A 16,315-nucleotide genomic window follows, 5' to 3' on the forward strand; every position below is an offset into this window, starting at 1 on the left:
GAGCTGAGGAGTACTGGGGGGACTTTCTTTAACAGGACAGCCAAGTAGATTCGAGTTTAGTTCACACCCAACTATTTTTAGCTTAGTTTATAAGCTTGTAAGCTATATGTAAACTCTCTGGGACTGGACAGAATACTCCACTGAATTAAAATTGAGCAATGGATCCACCACAAAAAAAGAGGTTACTCATCTCCTCATTAGTTTCTCAGGCATATACTTTATCATATGGCATGTTATTGATTTAATGCCTATTTAAAAAAACAACACAGACTTGTGAAGTTTTTAGTACCATTTAAAGATGCTGCTCCACATCACACTTCAGGATCTCATGGAAGAGCAGGAGATCCTTAAAAACCAAGTCCCCACTGTGATGAAAACCAGCTCTGGCTCTGCAAAAACAACACACTCACAAATATCCTTAAATAGCCAGCAAGCACCAAAACTTTGTTGTTTGCAAATTGCGTTATTTCCATACTTGCACCATAATCCTAGCGTCTGGTGCAATGTTTAGTCTTTATGCTATGCTGTTTCAAGCAGTGTAGATACCATCAACCACACATAATAAATCAGCATTTTTTTGTCCATCTCTGTTTGCATCATTTATAATATAGCAGGTGCCTGCTGACATTTAGCCTTTTGAGGATTTTGGTAAGAGACAACACTATATATCAGTTTAATCAGAGTGGAGAGTTTTCTTGTGTGCGTGTTTCTGAGGATTTTTTTTGTTTGTGGTTTTTTTAGACATGGGCTTTATTCAAAGTTTGAGTTACCCAAGTAACAATACAATTGCAATACAGAAATTTCATAAACACTAACCATGAACAAGGTCTTAAAGGGGAAAGACCCCAAATATATCACTTTCACAGTAAGAGAAGGGGATCTTTATAATTTTGTGTGTTCTGTGGCACCAGGACAAGTCAAGAGGAAAACCCACATCCACAGCTTTGCATTCGGTATCGCGACACATGCCTTTGCCATTCACATCTATGAAAATTAAAAGGGGCTGCAAACCTTTCACAGACAGCTTTAAGACAGCCATTGATCACTCATCCCTTTTTATCCCCTAAAAGCACCACGCAGCCGCTCAGTCACTCCTTCCCACCCCTCACCCCCCCCAGTGGGATGGGGGAGAGAATCGGGGAAAAAAAAGTAAAGATCGTGGGTTGAGATAAAGACAGTTTAATAGAACAGAAAGGAAGAAACTAATAATGATAGTAATAACAATACTAAAATGACAATAATAATACTAAAGAATTGGAATATACAAAACAAGTGATGTACAATGCAATTGCTCACCACTTGCTGGCCGATGCCCAGTTAGTCCCCGAGCAGCGATCTGCTCCCCCCCCCGGCTCAACTCCCCCCAGTTTATATACTGGACATGACATCACATGGTATGGAATATCCCTTTGGCCACTTTGGGTCAGCTGCCCTGGCTGTGTCCCCTCCCAACTTCTTGTGCCCCTCCAGCCTTCTTGCTGGCTGGGCACGAGAAGCTGAAAAATCCTTGACTTAGTCTAAACACTACTTGGCAACAACTGAAAACATCAGTGTGTTATCAACATTCTTCTCATACTCAACCCAAAACATAGCACTATACCAGCTCCTAGAAAGAAAATTAACTCTATCCCAGCCAAAACCAGGACAACAAGCTATAATCTACACCCCACATCTAGTGTTTGCTAAGCAGATCTGGTCAGGGCCTAGTTTTTCCCATTGCAGATCAGAAGCAAGCCAAGGCTTTATTTACACGTGGGAAGACTCTCCCCTGTGGGAACAACGGAATCCAGAACAGTCAGTTCTGGAAACCTAGCTACTCATCTGAAATCAAGGAGCATTCAAGTCCCTACCCAGATCAGGCACTTGCATTTACACCTCCCGGGACTGCTCTGTGCACTATCCCATCAGCTGAAGCACTGCTGATCCAAGATGGTCTTTCCTATCAATACCATTCTGCTTTGAATAATTAAACCTACACCAAAGCAAGGACTTGAATCTTACACCAGTGTGACAGCAACCAATCAGTTGGCTTTCCCCTATTTTTGTCCCAGTAGCTGCTTCTTTGGAGAACAGCATCACCATTAGATACAACTGAGAGAAGGTGACTGTAGAAAAGCCAGTTGTATGCTGATCAGAGCAGGGATAGGCTTAGCCTAACAAGAGTCTTGAAAATTGGTCATTTATGCTCCAGCTGAGTTTGGCAAATACGAAAGTATCCAGTGTCTGGGGAACAGAATTTAAATTCTTGATTAGGCTGAAGAAGGACTGACAGATGCATCCCCCACCTCTGCAGTGCTGGTCATTCTCCTTGGAGACTGAAGGAAATCATCTTCTACTATTAGAGTATTCCAAAACACTCCTCTAAAACATAAAGGATATTTAAGCCATATTCCCTATTGCAGAAAAAGCAGTGTAAGAGGCTTCTTATTCCATAGGAGAATGAAGATGTAGAGAGATGCTCAAAAATCAATGGTTTGTAAAGAATTCTCATACCAGAGCATGGAAACTACCAAACAGACCCTTAGTAAGTTAATAATTCAACATTCAGCCAAAACTTGGCTTCGTTAGTCACTTAGGACCAAGTAATATAGAATATCCTGAATTGGAAGAGACCCACAAGGATCATCGAGTCCAACTCCTGGCTCCACACAGGGCAATCTGAAAGTTAAATCATATATCTAAGAGCATATGTAGGCCATTAAGCTACGGAGCTTCCCCCGTAGCATCAATCCTGGGCAGCGAGGGGAGGTTCCTCTGGAAAATATAATTGTTTCTGAGGCATATAGGAATGAAGATCAAGCAGTTTTTGCACAGGTTTAACACTACATCTTACACATTCTTTTATTTGGGAGCTTACTTAAAAATAACAAGTCAAACTATAGATATACTACAAAAAATTACTCCTGACTATGATTCATGGAATCGCTCACCTCTTTCCTTGACCCTAAACTCCAGTCAGTGCTTATACCCCTACCTTTTGGTAAGCAATCAAATTACAGCAACCTAAATAGTTCAGGAGAAATTAACCATGTGTTCAGCTCACCAAACCTCTGGTAAAGATATTTAAATTTCTTATTTCATCCATGAGAAGAAAATTGAAACAGATTTTACACTAATCGTCTCTGACACGTTTCTATGTCTTCCGAGAGGATCTGACTTCAGGGCAGATAACACTGACGTGAAAGTCCACACTTTCCACATGAACTACACTTTTCTTTTTTTGAACCATCTTTTTAATGAGGGTAAAAGTGATTCAGCTTCAACATATACATTGACATGCGGCTAAACAAGTTTTAAATGGAACTCAGCATGACAGCATGGTCAATAAAGAACGGTGTTAAATTTAAATCTTATTTCCTTTAAAATACAGATGAACAAGGGAGCTGAATACTACACAGTCAATATTTGAAATGTAAATTCTATCATTCTTCTAAAACTGTATACAGGCTTTCACTGAACTCACACCATGATGCTCAGTCCACTTCTGAAGAGGAAATTAAGCTACAGAAAAGAGCAATTATAATGATTCTACAGGGCAATTTTCTGTCACTAAGTACTGCTGTCGTTCAGTAAGTCCTGACTCTCCCATGTTTGAATTAAAAGTACAATGGTAAGTATGAACCTGAAACTGAGAATTTACCATGTTGTATACATTAGTGGACTGTAGCTTATGTAAATTATTTTACCTGTTAGCTAGCATATTCCCTTTTAAAAGGTCTGAGAGCACTGCAAAAAGTTTATTATGTAATTAAAAAAAAAAATCTAAAACTTTACATACTGAAAAACAAAGACAAATCTGAAAACTTCAGTGGAATCAGTGATGCTCTGACAAATCGATTTCTAGGACAAATACGCAGCCAAGCAATTTTGCTTTGCTCAGGATCACTCGGGGTGTCTACAGCAGAGTGGGAAATATTAAGATTATCTTCTTATCAATCCAAAACTTCGGCCAAAAAACATTATTCCCATTCTCTGGCACTATGGCTTCGGAACCAGGAAGACTGGCAGAGGGACAAAAGGGAGGTAATATGAAAGGAACAGTACTAATTTCTATTGTAAATGACATTTTGCATTGTTGAATTAGGAAAAAAGTCTCCCAAAGAAATCATATTAGTGTACAGTATTTATTACCTTCTATTAATCTGAAGTCAATAATTTTGATATGACTAGATTAATTCTGAAATAAACAGACATTTTTAAATACATATGAAGATGAGAGGCTTTAACATGAGAGTATTTAGTTGATCTGCACTCTTAATCCACATGCAAGATAGATCAATCAAATACTGTACATTTCCTTTCATTTTACACTAGTCCATAATAAAGCACAATTTCTGAGGGTGAAAGCAGGGAGGAAAGAAGTCATATTTTCAAGTAGCCCTTTTATTAAAAAAGAGCATCAACTATATATTAAGCCAATGTGTTTCTCTCCGATTTTGATTTTACTTACAGTATACAGTTTTGCAAAATATACAGCTCACCAATGATACACAAACAGTGGCCCTTTACTAAGGGCAAGTAACAAAAAAAAAAAAAGAAAGAAATACAACAGAAAAGAATTCTGCAGATTAGAAAAGTCATATTTTAGAACATTATGCCATTCAGAGTGTCTCCAATGCTTGTAAGAAAGGTCATGCACGATGTTTTTTAAGAGAATGTTGTCAGTCCATGAGAGATTTGTCTGCATGCTTCATGTGAACAGAAAAAGGTACAAGTCACAAGGAAAGTAGCTTTCTCCAGTTATCTTTTAGGCCTGTCTATGTCGTCAATAGCAGCTAGCAGCTTTTGTCTTGCCTTTTTGTTGATATGGGAGCCCAGACAAACATTCACCAGATTGGTCAACTGCTTAGTGGAATATTCCTGGCAAATAAAAGCAGATCATGTTATGGCAGAATAAAACACCAGACAAAGACAGAAAATTTAAAAGTGCAGACATACACACTGTGGACTTTTCAACTGATAGAAGCAGTCAGCACACAAGGGAGATTTAAAGTGGTAGTTAAGTCAGGTCTGGATAGTTTTCATAGCTAAGGCAGAGGACAAAACTGTAATTTGCTACATGGCAGATTATAATGGAAAATGCTTACAACTGTAGTAATGTTGGACTGAGTTCACAGAAAGTAATTCTGTGAATATGTATGTATATAAATCAACTTTTAATGTATTTTCCATTCTTTGGGAGGTGTGGTGGGAAATGTATATGCAAATGGGATAAGCTTTTAACACAAAAACATTTTTCTAAACAAACTGTGACAAAAGCTGATGATCTTTTTTATTTTGACTTCTCATTTCCAATAAGATTCTAAATACTTCTGTCTACAGGGTCTCCAAACAATGTTAATTTCAGTACATGATAAAGGAGGAAAAAAATGGCAAAAATGTTAAGTCAAGAATTCTTAACACCTGTGAAAACACCACATTTGCCAGTACTACCTTTGTACCTAACAGTATCCAAAATATAGCTTCCACCAGTAGGTTTAAACAAGAGTTTTTCCATGTAGGTCACCAAACAACAGCTCACAATCTCTCTTGTGGCTCCAGGTAAAACAAGGAAAATGATTATTAAAGACATATTTCTTTCATCCATTTCTAGTGGGATTTAAAGTAATCCGAAAATACAGATTTTAAAGTGCTCCATTTTAAAAGACTTTTCACTTCAACAATGGGCAGCTCCAATAGCATATGACTATTATTTACACAGTCTTGTTCTAACTGTTAGGTTATGCTATCATGAAAGCATGCTAAATGTTTTCAAAACACAAATGAAGACTTATCTCAGAGAGCAATGTTGATCCTGATTTGTATTATTAAATGACAGAAGAAAAAGCAATTACTCTTACCCATCGTGCCTTACAACTTAGTTTAAGCAATCTACTGCTAAAGGCAAAGTAAAACTTCATGGTGTGATTTCAAACTGCACTTCTTGATGATCGAGTTGTGCACTATGGCTTATTCTGAACAGCACACATATGTTTTCAACTTCACTTTGCTCTAGTTCCCTACAGTTTTTGATACAGTAGGTAGATGTGATTGGCTTATTCATCCTTCCCAGTCATCAGATGTTGAATCAGTACAAACACATATTAACTTCATATGATAATAAATATAATGAACATATACGTGCACACACACATTTATATTTATACTGCATAGATTTGACTATAATAAATGAATATATACATATATATGCATATATTCATTTTTAACACATAGAAGCATTGATCATTTATAGTTGCTAGCATGATTCTGTAATCATGGTGAATTTTCCTGATAGATACTAAAAGAATGCAAATTTAACTCTTACCCTATGTTCTTTTATCCAGCGTTCCATGTCATTTTCTGTTAGGTAGTATGCTTTAATGTAGGTCTCCACAAATTCTTTATCTGGAATAGGCCTAATGTCTGTTAACTTTTCTAGTTTCATTAAGAATTGTTGAAAGTCCAGTTGCATCAAGGCACGTCCTTCATTGCTGCACTTCTTTACATTGGCATAACTGAAAAGAGGAACACAGTGGAAAGTAAAAATTAGAAGGAAATAAAAATGAATTGTACTTCTCAAAGTTGTTTAACTTAGTCCTTCAAACATTGGGGAGGAAAACAATTATGGGTTTAAGTTAAAAGCAGACAAGAACTCCTCTTAGGATGTCTGATGCAGAGTTTTATTTGCATTATTATAATATGTTTTAGCCCCACTCAGAACAGAACCCCATAGTAACCAGTGATACTTAAAAAACCCGCTACCACTCCCCCACACCCCCACCAAAAGCCACTAAAAATCCTACATTGAACAACTTACTAGAAATGGGTTAAAGGAAATTAAATCAATGTCAATCAGCACACTAGACAGTGGCTTTAGTCAAGTGATCATGACCACTGAAGTCTGAAAGGTAACGTGGCAGCTTTAGGAATGGTCACCAGGAGCTTGCTGAACCAACAGTGGCAGCATCAGAGAAAGGCACAAAGCTGTTTGTTCAAAAACACCCACACCAACCAGAGAATAGAGTGGCAGCACTCGCTAATCTCTGTGAGAGGTTCAATGTTTTAGTGAGAGTATGTCCTGGTTTTGGCTGGGATAGAGTTAATTTTCTTTCTAGGAGCTGGTATAGTGCTATGTTTTGGGTTGAGTATGAGAAGAATGTTGATAACACACTGATGTTTTCAGTTGTTGCCAAGTAGTGTTTAGACTAAGTCAAGGATTTTTCAGCTTCTCGTGCCCAGCCAGCAAGAAGGCTGGAGGGGCACAAGAAGTTGGGAGGGGACACAGCCAGGGCAGCTGACCCAAAGTGGCCAAAGGGATATTCCATACCATGTGATGTCATGTCCAGTATATAAACTGGGGGGAGTTGAGCCAGGGGGCAGGGGGCAGATCGCTGCTCGGGGACTAACTGGGCATCGGCCAGCAAGTGGTGAGCAATTGCATTGTGCATCACTTGTTTTGTATATTCCAATTCTTTTATTATTATTATTATCATTATCATTATCATTTTCTTCCTTTCTCTCCTATTAGGGCAGGGTAATAGCAGGAAGGATTACAGTGGGGGGATAGGCAACCAATGAGGAAAACGATCTTTGCAGGATAAGAAATTGCATTTGTCAAGATCAAAGGCAATGACACTGCAATGCCCCTAACAGTACCAATTTCAGCTGTGTACAGGGAATAAAAAAGCTTTGGTCTGGGGCACAGTGTCTTAATAGACAACCCAGCCTACCCTCAGGCTGCTGCCACAAGTGACAATCCTGTTCCACTGTTTCCACTCTTCCCTTGTACTAAATTTAAAGAAAGGTCAGTCTTCCATTGGTTCATGAAATTGATCCTTATTATTATACAGTCTCTAGATTATTAGGTCTGATGCAAAGGAGGCAGCAGAAACATGCAGCTGGAAACTGGATACACAGCAAGGTTAAGAATGAGAAGAAATTGCACCCTTACAGTTAATACACAGAAAGAATTTGCAGAATGCAGAAATAACAGAGGCAAAAAGAGAGGGGACCAAGGCACAAGCCCTCTGCAGCTCCATAGAAGATTGGACAGTGATTCTCAACAGGACATACTGAAGCACTTCAAGAAGCCAGATGGGAAACAGGAGACAACATAGAGCTAGGAGATAGGGCAGGGTAAAATTTAAAGAAGGATATGGCTGACTGTACTGGAGATGATTCTTCACTCAGCAAAGAGCTTGATGAAAGCAATTTCAGTTGACTGGCTGACTGGAGGAGAAACCTCCTTCATGGCTTTTAATTCTGTACCTTCATGGAATTCAGAGGTGAAAGAAGTTATGAAGGTATTCAGAGAGTCAGCTGTTCAGAATACCCTCCTTCCCTTTCCCCAGTGTCAAAAGAAACTATGAGATATGTGAGAAAAAAAGAACTGAGCAAGAATGAGAAATTACTGGCAGGTATTTGGGAGATGATAATGAGCATTCTTTACACTCTAAGAAAAGGCACAGGACAAATCATATCAGCAAGGTATTCCCAGTCCACTCTGACCAGTCAGTGAAATGCTTAGGTGAAAGTCTTATGGTAAGTCACAAGTGTGAACCAAAACTGCAGCGTGGAGCAAGACATATGAGTGATGATCTTCAGAGCTAAGAATTAAGTGGTTTGTGAACACTGAAGTCACAAAAGATGAGTAAGATTGTGAAGTAAGAAAAAGAAACAAGTCCAAAACAGGCACAAGGGTTGAGGCAGAGGAAGTTGATAGTGACTGATGGTGTTATCCACTTGAAAGGAAAGGGGGACAAGGGGAGGAGAAGAAAGATGCTTTTGTTCCACTTCTTTTGATTTGAGGCATGATAAGTGGAAAATAAAATTTCAAAAAGAAAAGATAGTTGTATAGGTCATATGTCACATGAAAGAATTGAGAAGCCAGAGGGAGGTCATGGCTGGATTTAGTCTCCCTGAAGATGAAAGTGATCTCTCAAGAGACTGCGAAAGGATGATTGCATGAAAAGAAACAGACATGAGTTTAAAAATGATGGCTTGATGGAAGCAGTGGAAGCTGATGATCCTCAACAGACAGCTAACACTCGGAGAAGAAGGATGTCGTTGAGGTCCTAAATTAGAGCAGACAGCAGGAGAGTGGGATCAAAAGAAGTAAAATAGGTAGTAGGGAATGCACAGGGTGAAGATAACCAGGAAAGAAATAAGGAAACATATGTAGAAGGAGTGGAAGACAGCACATATTCTATGATGCAGAAGAAGTTGTGATGAGAGCCTGGACATATGTAGCTAGGGGACAAGAACACAAAAATAAATGCAGTGGATGAAAAGACTACAATACTCAGGCTACAATATTGGCTCTGAAAAGACTGGGACACTGATTAAGAGGGAGAGAAGAGCAAGGTGTAGCAGCTCCCGACTAAGGTGCTTGAGCCTCTATTGACCAAGACAACAAAGACACCTCTCTGTTCCTGATGAATTTGGAAAAATCCTGCTCCATGGCTACTCTCAGATAACTGCTGGGGTTGACAAATCCATCTTCCCGGCAAAGACAAATGGCATCACCACAGAGATGTTGACAATTAACCACCTTCTTTGCTTTGTCGGGAAATGATAATTTTCAGACAAAGTTTCTTTGAAAGAGAACTATGTTGTTTTGAATGCTTCATTAAAACACTCAATGTCATTCTTCAGCAGGATCTAGCTACAAGACCATCCCCTTTAGGCTTAATGCTGTACCAGACTCCATGAAACAACTGCTAAAGACTATGTTAAGCCCTGATATTTTTTAGGCTCCCCAAAAGCCCAAGAGCTTACCACAGCACTACAAAATTAGAACTTTTAATTCCATAAAGTAGAAGTTGTTATTACAGACATATTTACCCAAAAGCAAGACTTTCATGAACTACTTACCCTTCCACGAGAGTTCTATTGGCCAAGCGTATGCAGTGCTCCCAAAGGATGTTGGAGACAGGCAGTGGAATACGGACTCTCTTAGACACCTCGTTCAACCTTCTGTTAAATTCTTCAAATTCCTGATGAAATACGAAAAATCATTATTCCTTTAGAATAAAGGGATCATACTCTATACATCCCTAGCAACAACAACAACAACAAAGAATTAGAAATCCATATGAAAGGGAATACTGAAAAATAAGAGCAAAGCAGAGAATCTTAATAGGCACAGACTGCAGAGAGAAGCTTAATGTGTAACGTAGAAAGCACACCACTTTCTAGTATATCATTTACATTTACCTTAGTAATTTTTTTTTTAAAAGGAAATACTGCTCTGTTCCCCAGAGGTCCAGTTCTCTGCAAAACTGACACCTCTGAAAATTAACCAAGTAGCTAATCCTTAAAACAGCATTTTCATTGCCTCACTCCCTAAACTCATCATAACTTTTTTTAAGACAATATACAGCCAATTAAGAAAATCCAGTGATGATCTCTTTAACCCTCTGAATACCTGCCCCACCAGCTTTCAAAGAGAAGCTCAGAAATCTTGTAACCACTTTTCATTCTTCAAACTTTCAGAGTAGACAGTTCCCTGGTGCTTTAAAAAGAGCTGAGAGCACCCACTGAAAAGAGTTCAAATTAACAGTTTAGGAGCATACTGCAAAACTAGCTAACAATTCAGGTTGAGGGAAGGCACCTATTTCCACCTAAAACATCAATGGCCTGGATAGATTTGAGCTGTTACTATGAGTGACAAGCCAGTCATAACTGAAAGCAATTACTGTTACAAAGATTTTGTGAAGTTTGCTGTGACTAACACCTCTATCATTTAAAAAAAGTATGAAATGACTTAAATATAAAGCAGACTGATAATGAACTGCTTTGTGTAACAGCAAAAGCAGTTTGTACTGCAGCCTATTAAGACCCTACTTGTCCAACAAAGTGCTTTCATTCCAAGGCTGTTAATCTAGGTGGTTTTTTCCTCTTCCCCCCCCCTTCCCCCCCCCATCAAAAATTCAGTAAGTGAAGAAAATCAAAAGGGAATCTCAGTAACCAATTTAACCTAGTATCTGACCAAATAATTGGTGTTTAACACAAATTTTCTGAAAGAGGAATTTGGCAAGAGGAAGGAGTCATGCATACAACTCACTCTTCTGAAGATGAGGATGCCTAATGCTCAGTGTTAATGAATTTCTTGAACAATCTTCTTTCCCCATTTTATCTGCTTCCATACATACTACGGCTGAATATAGAATTTTGCATATGCGTGCACGTGGCTTAAAGTACTTGGTTATTACTTTAAACATTGTGCTTGCATCTGACACTCTGGGAGTCCCAGGGTACGCAGCAAAACACTAACTGCTTAGCAGTAATCTAAAAGCTGCTGTAGCAACTCTTACTACCTATATAATGTAGAGGCCAGAAGTGGTTTTAAATGGTATTAGCCCTGATTGTCCTGAAGTAAATTCATCAGCAGTTGCACACTCAGAAAATAAAAAAGTTCTACTGCAGAGACCAAATGTTGTAAGTACAAACTGATTTCAAAAAGCCATGGCAGCATAAAGAAGGGTAGTCACAAAGATTCAGTCAAATTCAGTGCAATGATATATCCTTTATCAGATTCTCCCTTCTTTGCGCTGATTTTTTTTTTAGCAGAGAACAGCTACAAAGTACAAAGGTGTAATCAAAACTGTTATTCAGCACAGATGTATAACTTTTTTTGTGATACATACTGCACATATCTTTAAAATAAAATTTTCAGTTTCTCTGTAAGAATTAGTGTAATTCTACCACTGCCAGAACTTCCTTCTAAAGATTTCAGAAACACCATTTAGGCATATATAAAAGGATGAGAGCAGGATTCTCCCAAGAACTGGTTCTATATGCCGTAACACACAGCAATTGTAGAACTACTTCAACTGAATGCAATTGAGAAGTTGTATGAATAACTTCCCTTTTACCTTCCTTTTCAAATGTTAACTTCTTAATATAGCAACTTCAATTAGAAAGTGCACAATCATTATCAGTGCTGGTTTGACCTATAGACCCTACCATACATCTCAAAGACAACCGCTAAAATTATGCAGAACAGCAAATAGCTTTTGTTAAAAAAATCCACTATCTCACACCACTGGATTTTCCTCAATAGTACTCTGTTTACTACACATGTATCCACCATTCAAGACTTAGACATGAAACTCATTAAACTTCTGTGGTCACTTTCACCCACCATGTAGTGAAAAAAACATCACGGAAAACAATCTGCTAGCAGCAAGAATAATGAAAATTCTGGACAGATCTCCTTATAAGAACTTACCATTTGTCAGGATGCTGTACTGCTCTAACCATGCTACTTTAACAGTTTTAGTGAAGTATTACTGTAATTTAACATTTATATAAACTGTAGCACACCATTTCCCAGAAAGTATTCACCTTTAAAAGAGCATCTACATATATATTGTGTTGTGACATGATTTCCTTCACATCCCATTTCACATTAGCCATGAGAAGCAGCATTTGTTCATAATCGATGGCTTTAGCAGCAACAATCCAATAAACTGGTTTACGTAGTTCACTGGCAGTTGACACTGTCTGAAACAGAATACAAATAAAATTCAATTCACTAAACTTCTGGCTAATAAGAGCAATATATAACTATGATGTACAAGCATTTGCACCATATTATACAAGTTTCAAATCTTCTGTTTAAAAATCAGCTGTGAATTACAATTCTGACCTGAGAATAGAACTGCTGAAGAAAAGGTTTCTTGGCAGCTGGCATCACCGCATCAAGATGAGGCTGAAGAAACTCAAACTGCTCAGCCAGAAATACCCTTTGAAAGCAAAGAAAATTTACTATGAACTAAATGCAACATTTGGCATGTCTCTGTACAACTTTTACTCTACAGTTGACATATTTGGCAATAACGATACGTAACCTTGGAAAATTTAGTCCTGAGAAGAACCATATCAGTTTCATGACAGCATATCAACAAGCATTCTCAATTCTGACAATTTTAAAATATGATTGCAAACAAGAAAATGCTTGAATAGAGAATAAGGCTTGAATATCAACAATTCATATTTCTATTTTACTCAGGATACACTGCAAAAGTCTGATCCAAGGTCTAGTAAAGTCAGTGGATGTGTCCCATAATTTCCATACTGCAGGGCAGTCAACATTAATATTAATAAATCCATATCAAAATTCCAAAATAATATTCCTAATTACTTATATACTAGTGAATCTTTCAAAGACAGAATATGAGATCAAATTCTTTCTCAGGGGTAGGATTTGTTAATAACAACATAATGAAGAAATACATTTCTAACTAAGCATAAATGAATGCAAAAAAAAAAAAAAGCTCATTTGAAAATACATTTTAAAAATCAACTTCTAATCTTTAAGTGTCATTTTGTGTGGGGAAAAGAGTAATTTCTACCTAACTCTTACTATTATTCTGACCAAATAAAAAACACTTCCTAAGTTTTGTGTTACTTGCTCATAATAATCTCTTCTTCACAGGTATACTTCCACCCATTGCAAAGAACATTGCAATCCAAGCCAAACCAATATGAACTAAGCAGTTTTGAGTCTCAGCCATCACCATCTGAGTACTTAATATAAGGTTTAAATGAACCATATGGATTAAATACTCCCATTAGCCTCTTTAATTTTAAACTTTTTTCCTGTTAGATTTTCCTTGTACTGTCACAAATTACTGGACCAGCTGCAGTAAAATTTCATTGCTTGTGCTTGCGGGTGGTTAGACCAGATGGTTAGGCCCTACTACCTTTAATTAATAAATTACCTCTACCACTCATATTTAAAATCACATTGATAGGTAGGAATTTTTGACCTCTCAAGAAGGTTTTGGATTGTAAACACAATCTCTTAAACAATCCATAGCTTCCAGTGACCACAAAATGCAGTGTACAGTAAACAACCTACAAGGATTCTGTGGCCACCACTCTCTCTGCCAAACCATACAGCGAATTGCCAGATGTCAGAACTACGAGATGACTGAGATGTGGGCTTGGCACCTTCTCCTTTCTCTCTTCAGCAGCTGTGAGGGTTCCTGTGGGATCAGCAGAGACCTCCTAAAACAAAGAATTAAACAACTGAAAAACCACAAAAACAGCGTGAATGGCTCCAGCTGAGCAGTTTCAGATGACAGGTAAGAGGAAGGAATGTTTTTAATTCTAAAGTGTAATTCAAATCAAGCCTGAATCAAAAGACAACTGTAGAGTTTTCTATTTCAACAGTGTGGTGTTCAAATAGGTGAAAAAAATCATATCACATAGATCAATATCCATCTCAGGAAAAAAAAAAAAGGGCCAGAAAAAAACCTTCTTACTACACCTTAACACCCATGCAGGCTTTAGCCAACTCCCTACTGGGAGACTGACTTCTCACTCTTGCAGATAGTATCTTCAATCTGACAGCAACCAAATAAGGAGACAAACCAAAGGAATACTACTTATGCATGGGCTTTACTGCTTATGGGAACTGCAGCTAATTTAAGGAAAATACAAATGATGTTTTTAAACAAGTCATCATTCCATGAAAATGTCTATCCTGCAGACATCTTGATTGTAGAAAGCAAGGAAATATTCACAGCACAGGAAAAGAATCTGTAATAAGAAACAGGTTAGACCAGTGCCCTGTTGCAAAATTTAAAAAAAAAAGAGAGAAAGAGAGGGGAAAGGAAGAGGGGGGAAAGGAAGAGGGAAAAAAAAAAAAAAAAGAGGGAAAACCCCCACCTTTACATTTGAGGAACGTAAGTACCAGTTACAGCTAGAAGAGGAATCACAGAAGGAAGAAATTCCCAGAGCTATCATATTGGTCTAAGTAGGTATATAAATGGACACCCCCTGAAGCTTAGCTATTTGCCAAAACCATATCAGGACATGAAAACATAAATGTAGTTCTGGCTTTAGATTAATTACTCATACCATGCTTAGTGCTTTACACAGGCTATAAAAATATGAGAAATGCTACAAAGCAAAGGTGATATAGAACCCAGAACAGATAAAGAAGATAGGCATGATATGGCACTGATTTTTTAAGTAAGAGCCTTCCATGACCCTGGGGATAGAAACTCTGTGGCCAGACAGGTGCTACAACAAATCAGCCTGTTTGTATGGAATGAAAATAAATTTGGTCAATAACACAGTGACAAAGTAGTGGTAAAAGTTAATTTCTTCAAAAGCAAGATCAGCTGCACAACATGTCTGCTGTAAAGCCACAAGCAATGTATGAACACACAACCAATATGACAACAATAATGCTTAAACATGACATTTATGGTTAGACTCAAAAACAGATTAGCGTAATTCTCAGATTGCTTTAAAACTGGCCAAAGATGAAGCCAAAAACATGATAATAAATAAAGCAGCTTTGCAGTTTGTGGGGTTTTTTTCCAACTGGAGATAGAAATAAATTGAGAGGCAATTGCAGTGAAATAACTAAAGAATCAGGAGCAGGATGAAGAAAAATAGACTCAAGTTGAGCACAACAGTCACCAGGAGTTTCTTCTAGGCTTCACAGCAGAGAACAACTGTGAGGAGTGACATGAAATAGAATAATTGCTATTCGCACGTTTTTCAGACAGTTTTGCCTACAAAGAAAAGGACAGCAGTGAGCACTAGAAACATTGATGGAACCAAGTGGTGGTCTAGCTCATTCTAAATATCAGGATTGAGACAAGGAAGAATATGCATTGTAGATCTTGAAAAGCCAAGAGAAAAGGTACTGCACAGATGATCAGGTGAAAAGGGGAAAAACAAGAGGGAAGTTATTCTGGTAGCAAAATATCTGACAGACCCATTATGGTTATACTACAGCAATTAAGGACAGGGCAGGTGAAAATTGATTATGTCAAAATGTGTAAGGACTTGTGTAAGAATTTGAGTGATACAGAATGAGCAGAAAGTTCAAAACTTTGCTGCTATAGACAATGCAGCACCAGAATGTGTTTACTGCTTGGATGAAAGCCAAAAGTGACATTAAGAATATAAGCCAACTGGGAAGATAATAGTGTCCAAGCTGTTTAAAATGGTTTGAAGTGTGGAGGAACAAGAACATCACAAGTTCCACTTTAACTATCTTGGATTTTAGTTGACAGATGCCTCCTGTGATGGAGCCCAAGGCAACAGGGAGGTGGATTTGCTAAATCAGAAAGGCTCTTTCAGTTCTGTGTCTCCCAAAGACGTCAAACACAAACATAAAAATGGTCTACAGCAGATGGAACAAAGCACAGGCTGGGAAAGCGGAGTTCTCACTATCAAAGGTGAGGAAAGTATCTTCAGACTTCTAAAAATAATTTTGTAATAGGTTACAGAAGCAGAAAGCGGATAAAGCAGGGAGCCTTGAAGGATCCCCACAGAAATTCTGACATTAAAAGCAAAGACTGCTGAC

General features: G+C 38.0%; 1 protein-coding gene across 2 annotated transcripts in view; it reads right to left on the reverse strand.

Moving 5' to 3' along the window:
* Nucleotides 1–4,105: 4,105 nt before the first annotated feature.
* Nucleotides 4,106–16,315, reverse strand: part of VPS50 (VPS50 subunit of EARP/GARPII complex) — a 99,281-nt gene continuing 87,071 nt past the window's right edge. For both annotated transcript variants that reach the window (XM_052802102.1, XM_052802112.1), the window contains 6 exons: nucleotides 13,847–13,995; nucleotides 12,632–12,728; nucleotides 12,328–12,486; nucleotides 9,853–9,974; nucleotides 6,305–6,494; nucleotides 4,106–4,860 (listed from right to left, as the gene is read on the reverse strand). In XM_052802102.1, the coding sequence (XP_052658062.1) occupies nucleotides 4,741–4,860; nucleotides 6,305–6,494; nucleotides 9,853–9,974; nucleotides 12,328–12,486; nucleotides 12,632–12,728; nucleotides 13,847–13,995 (837 nt within the window). In that variant the 3' untranslated portion in view covers nucleotides 4,106–4,740. The remainder of the gene's footprint in view (nucleotides 4,861–6,304; nucleotides 6,495–9,852; nucleotides 9,975–12,327; nucleotides 12,487–12,631; nucleotides 12,729–13,846; nucleotides 13,996–16,315) is intronic.

Source organism: Harpia harpyja, chromosome 1, assembly GCF_026419915.1.
Source record: "Harpia harpyja isolate bHarHar1 chromosome 1, bHarHar1 primary haplotype, whole genome shotgun sequence".
Classification (NCBI taxonomy): Eukaryota; Metazoa; Chordata; class Aves; order Accipitriformes; family Accipitridae; genus Harpia; species Harpia harpyja.